The sequence below is a fragment of the Callorhinchus milii genome, unplaced genomic scaffold, assembly GCF_018977255.1.
Source record: "Callorhinchus milii isolate IMCB2004 unplaced genomic scaffold, IMCB_Cmil_1.0 Scaffold16, whole genome shotgun sequence".
NCBI classification, from domain to species: Eukaryota; Metazoa; Chordata; class Chondrichthyes; order Chimaeriformes; family Callorhinchidae; genus Callorhinchus; species Callorhinchus milii.
In genome coordinates, this window is record NW_024704757.1 from 8,761,379 (window position 1) to 8,767,378 (window position 6,000).

Sequence of the window (6,000 nt, forward strand, 5' to 3'; positions counted from 1 at the left end):
GTTGCTACATCATCTGAGAAGTAGAAGGCTGCTAAGGTGTGTGAAATTCTTCTCCTACTAAACACTGCCCTCATCTGGTTGAAGTCTGTAAAAAAAAAAAAAAAAATAATACTTTTTTAACTGTAAAAACTACTGTAAAAAGTGAACGGGTGGGCGGAGGAACAAGTCGATCTCTGTATTTTTAGAACTGGTTCATGCAGTGCAGGAATGTATTTGACCCATTTCATCCAAAATATGTAATCTCTACTAGAGTTACAATCTTTCTCATTTTTAATCACATCAGAGCTGCTATGTAAAATGCCAGTACTTCATTGAAAATAGTGTAAAAACTTGTATTTTGTATATTAACACGGCAGCCAATTTGAATACAGTGTACAAGATTGTTCATGTAAAATAAGTATTATAAGGAAAATGGGAAAGAAATGTTAGTGGGACAGATTATAAAGGAAACATAAACCTAAACAGTTCATACATAATCGCTTACTTGAGTTTCGCTTGCTAACTCCAGTGACACTATTATCTAATACAATTTAATTCAGTATATCCAATGATTTAATCAGAATTTGCCGTTCTAAATAAAATTTAAAAATGCATTAAGCTATTTAAAAAAGATAGAGTTCAATCTATTACAGTTTCTAGTTTTATTGTTTCTAATTGCCACTGATGGTGGCTTTACCTGGTTGTACCTTGTTACATTGTGGGGGGATTTCTATAACTGGTACCTTTTGGATTGGTTACTACAATGTCCTGAAATGTTGCCATTTATTTGAATTCAAAGTGATGGAGTAAACCTCAATTACAAAATCTGTGAGGTTAAACAAAAAGAAGATGAGTGACAACAACATATAAATATGACATTTAATTTAACATCCAATGTAATGTCCATAAGACATCTGCCCAGTATTCTATTTATACTGTATTGTCCTTTTGAGTTTGTCTTAATAATTTCTTCTTCAATGATGTCAACACAGCTGTAACCAGCGCTTTGGAAGTCTAAATAATGCAGTGTAATCTCCATGTGAACACTAAATTTTTAAAAATGCTTTCCCTTTATTTTATGATGTTTCAATAATCCGTTCCCTTTTTACAGAATTCTGAGATGAATGGCATCATGAAACCACCTTTCCTGAGGTAAGCAATGTCAACACTAGTTGTGTCTCATACTAGGGTAAGGTTCCCTAAGCACTGACAGTCTTTTAATTAACCAAACAAGGAGGCAAAGAGAATTTTAGTCACCTACACAGCCAAGCCAGGGATGGGAGGAAAACATTACAAGAAAGGAAACTGAGGCTATTATAGTGCCCCTGATCTTACCCAGACTGGAGATCAGATAACTCAACATGACCAGGAATTAAACCTGGGGTATTTTGGTCTTGGCCTCTATGGCACATCATGATTTGATGTTATGATCCACAATCATAAAATACAAAAGGTAAAGAAGGTGACAATTTGCTATTTTTTCCTGTAATTTTTCCTGTAAATTGCTGTAATGTTTCCCATTGTAAACTGTGATAACACATGCTAATCTTTTACCCATTTGTTTATCTTTCTTATTTCAGTGACGGAAATCCTTTTGCTACTGTAAAACTTCGACCAACAGTAACAAATGATAGATCAGCACCAGTTATTTAAGGCATGCGTTACAACTCTCTGTGTATTGGTGGAAACCCTATAGATGCCATTCTAAATGAATGTTATATATAGAATGTTTGGATCATTCCTTCTGCACAAAATCTTTGCAGATTTGTTTAACATCAAGTTATTTATGCTTCTGTTTAAAATTAATCTCTGGATTCATCTCATTGCAAAATGCTACTATTTTATGTTCATGATGATGGTGGGACAGAAGACAATCTACTAGTGGAAGAAAGCAGCATTTACAGCTCTTCATACTTAAAGAATTTTTTAATTGGGACATGAGTTCTCTGTTTCAAAATGCTGTTGCCACCGAAAAATTCTCATGTACCTGTTTTCTGTTTGCATATACTATAAATAGAAATATTCTTGCTTCACTATTTGGTATCTAGCCAAAAACTGTACACTTTATAGCCTGTTGTGGATCATTCATGAGCTAGGTATGTCTGGAGCAGCCATAGCACGTACTATAGTAGCCATTCTGAGGGTGCCGGCCATGATTTGCCTCTGATCGCGTAACAGAAACAGGCCTTGAGCTCTTAGGCAGATGTTGATGAAACTAGTGACACACTGCTACATATTTTCCATTGGTATCTAATGGCAAGGGGAGGGAAAAGTAAGGAGGGTGTGGGTACCAGCCTTATATAATTAATTATAACCCGTCCCAATTCTTTTCTCAGGGATGTATGTTTTATTGTTTCTTTTCCCGCTACACAACTCTTTATTCTATCTGGAGATTTTAGGAGCTGGGACTTCATTTACCCAAAAATGTACAGTTCCGAATCTTGTCTCATCCTCTTCTCCCCCGTATTGCATTGTAGGCTGTTAGCCTGCCCAGAACCTATACTTTACCTATGATCATCGAAACTCATCTGTGTATTCATGAAATGTAATTTGCTGAGTTCAGTTTACCCAAGATGCAATTTGAATGTATCAGCCAAAAGATTTAAGAATTTAAATATAAAAGGCAGACACCACAGATTTTGTTTTTTTTAAAAAAGCAAAACGTGCCATCTAAAATGAGTTGTGATTTTTTTAAAAAATACTCATCAAGCATTAAAAAAGGGGACCCTTTCAAGTATGTCTATTTTGGCATCTTAGTGGATTGGATAACAGCAGAATAGAATCTAAGTAACAAACTTGCAGTCTTCAACAGCTGGATTCTACTGCAGTACTTTTAAGTTTGGAAGAGCTTTTAAAAGTGTTCAGACCTTGATGTATTTATCACAGTGCTCAGTTTAGTTTCTTATTTCATAACAGTGCCTGTCACAAATCCTTTATTCAGGGACCAAAGTGCCATTTCACACCATTGAACGAGGTCATTATAAACTTTATAAAAATACTTTCATATCAGCAAGTTGACATTTTCTTAGATCACTTGATTGAAAAATTATGGCAGTTATTTATTTCCACCTCAGTAGATAGTAGAAGCAGAGTTTAAGAGGACATAAAGGCTCTTTGCAATCCCCTCTATTTCATTCTTAATTATTATGGTGCATTTTCTTTACTTTACGCCTCTCAGAAACATTGCAGACCAGCCTTTCTGTACCAGCACAATGTAAACTTGGGTTGCAGCCCGGCGTGAGGTGGGGGGAGCAGAGAGCAGTATGACTCTGTTGGGGCAAAATTCACCTACATGTGAGATAAGGAGTAACTGAAATCTATATTGTCCTACACACGTAGAAAAATTATCATCTGAAATCAGTTGAGTTTGTGGAATTACATATAAATGTAAAGATGGTAAATATGGTAAGTATTTTAAAATGTTTAAGAATAAACACACAGACAGTGTCTTAAAACTAAATTATAGACACTAAATGAAACTTATTCTTATCACATATCTGTGGATCTACGAGTGTCTGTCCGAGTTGATGTTCTCACAAGTGGTGGCCACCACTTTACATTCTCCTGTCCCCACTTTTGCAACCGCAAGCTTGCTGGTCAATGCTTTATTGCAAGTTTACCCCAGGTATTCCTGGGCATTCAGCACAGCCAGAACCCATATCCTTTTTATGTGCAACATTTAAAAAAAAAGCCTTTGCACCTCTATGCAAAATTGAGCCATATGTTGTGGAGATGAAGTTGAATGAATATGTAAAAATTCTTCGGGTATTTGGCATCAATCCTAACTTACATTCCTGTTCTCTTTGTAAACTGTCATAAAAGCATATACAATTGTGATGTAGCGTGGCATTGTTGAGTCCATTGTGACGTTTCAAATTATGCAAGGTGTTATTAATGTTTCCCACTGTTCTGGGAGTTTGACCCCACTTAAGAAGTATTTGAATGAATGTTTTCCGAATTTGGATGCAACCAATTATGTTCCTAGAATCACAGAAGTTGCATCTGTTTTTGTTTGGACATGGAGATCTGTGACCAAAGGAAGCTTGCAAAAATGATCACTAAAATTGAACGTTGCAGTCTTGTAAGATGGAAATGATGTTTTATGAATAATGAAATTCCTATTGTAGCTGAATGGTTAATGCAGTGCACTTACACTAGGATTTTCCCATTTATAAGTATAGATCATGAGTCAAAGTACTGAGGAGAGGGAGTTCTCTTTATTTCTAAATGTTTCAAATTGTATTCAATCCTAGACTTTAAGGGCTTTGTGGCTCTGTGCTCAAATAAAGGGCCTTCTAGATACCTGCAGTTGGGATTCTGAAGACTGTTTCAAAGGCACTTGGTGGAATCATAATATCATTCTGTAGTTAATTGCATATTTTGTTTTATTCCATGGGTGCAAGTGATGCAAAGTGAATAAAATTAATTTAGCTGGATATTTACTGGTGCCCAATTGTCAATTCCTGGGGGCCATTGATTTACCACAGCTGCTGGGTAGAATGTCTCACATGTCCAGAGTAGCCAATTCCTGCAGAGTCACTCTTATTTACATCTGTTGGTGAATTACCAAGTAAAATAGTAAGCAGGGGTCATTGTAAAGTCAGGAATCAGGGTATAGTACTGTGAAATATTGGGATACATTAGGTTTGGGCAGCTAATAAAAGGGAAGCACCATTTAGGCAGCAGTAAAATTAATGTTTTTTCCTCCGATCAATCTCACTAATTGATTCAATTGAGTGTGTAAGTCTATTAAGACTGGGATTCAAAATCTCATCCTGGTTGTGAGTCCCATAGTCTACCACTCTAGTTGCTACAACATGTAATGCAATTTGACTAATGATTGGGTCAATATCCATGGCACTATTCAAAAACTATTCATTATTGTCCTGGCCGACACTCTCCAGATTTAAAAAAATAGTCATTCACTTCATGGCTGTTTGTAGAATATTGTTGTGCACAAATTAGTTGCTGCGTTTGTCTACAAATACACATTCACTGCAATTTACAGAAAAAATGAAGCATTTTGATGTAATGAGGCACTATATCAAATGCAAAGAATTGCAAGAATTAAGGCCAGAATAACTGAATGCTCCTAAGTTTTGGAATCGACCATCACACAAGAACTTTAGGCCACTATGTGCTACCAGTTTATGCAGTGTAAGCATTACATTTCCTAATCTAATGGCTGTAAATTTTGCAAAAGTTTGATTTCAACTCTTATTCTGCTAGAACAATATTAACTGCATATGGAAAGAAAGCACAATAAATGTATGTAACTTTGCAAGTTCATAAAGACGGATAATGGAACTGGATTAACTACTTTATTTTCTATTGTACTATATAGTCTGTCCAGAATTAAAATGAATCTTAACTGTAATATAAGCAGTTACTTACATGTTTGTTTAGAAAGCTAATGCAATATACGGGTCTACAGAATCTAAATAATGTCAAATAAATAATGATCTAAATAAAGTCTCTAACTCTCACTTGAGACCCACTTTCTCATTTTCTAGCAAACCTCAATGCTTTAACTTTTTTAAAAAATAAATTGCTAACTATATAAAGTATATCAAATGGCTTAGAAAAAAATGCCTCTTAATCATCTATAAAATGTCTCCTTTGATAATTTAATAAGTTGCACTTCACAGAGTTTATGAACATGTAACATTTTTTCTAACTGACCTTAAAACTATTGTGCATTTATGTATATCCTTTTTATGAGTTTGCATTAATATTGTACATTATATCTGATTTGAATGTAATGCAGATTTAAAGTGCTCAGNAAAAAGGAGCGTATTGTTTTAAGTATTTATGGCCAAAATACTAGTAAAACTACCACTGGATTGCTTGACAAAGCCAAGAAATCTCTGGTGGGTGGAGCATTAATGAAAGTGGTAGTTTTAACGTTGAATGCAGTGACAATTATCTGCCACTAGATGTTGGTATTGTGATTCCCAAATCGTGTCTAATTATTCAACCTGATGTTTACCTCTGGAATAATGGGAAATAAAACTGGTTTGT

At 35.1% G+C, this 6,000-nt stretch overlaps 1 protein-coding gene across 1 annotated transcript in view; it reads left to right on the forward strand.

Moving 5' to 3' along the window:
• LOC103178693 (BAR/IMD domain containing adaptor protein 2 like 1) overlaps positions 1-2,635 on the forward strand; it is a 59,359-nt gene extending 56,724 nt beyond the window's left edge. The window contains exons 13-14 of the mRNA XM_007893560.2: positions 1,091-1,131; positions 1,560-2,635. Of these exons, the coding sequence (XP_007891751.1) occupies positions 1,091-1,131; positions 1,560-1,632 (114 nt within the window). The 3' untranslated portion in view covers positions 1,633-2,635. The remainder of the gene's footprint in view (positions 1-1,090; positions 1,132-1,559) is intronic.
• Positions 2,636-6,000: the final 3,365 nt, after the last annotated feature.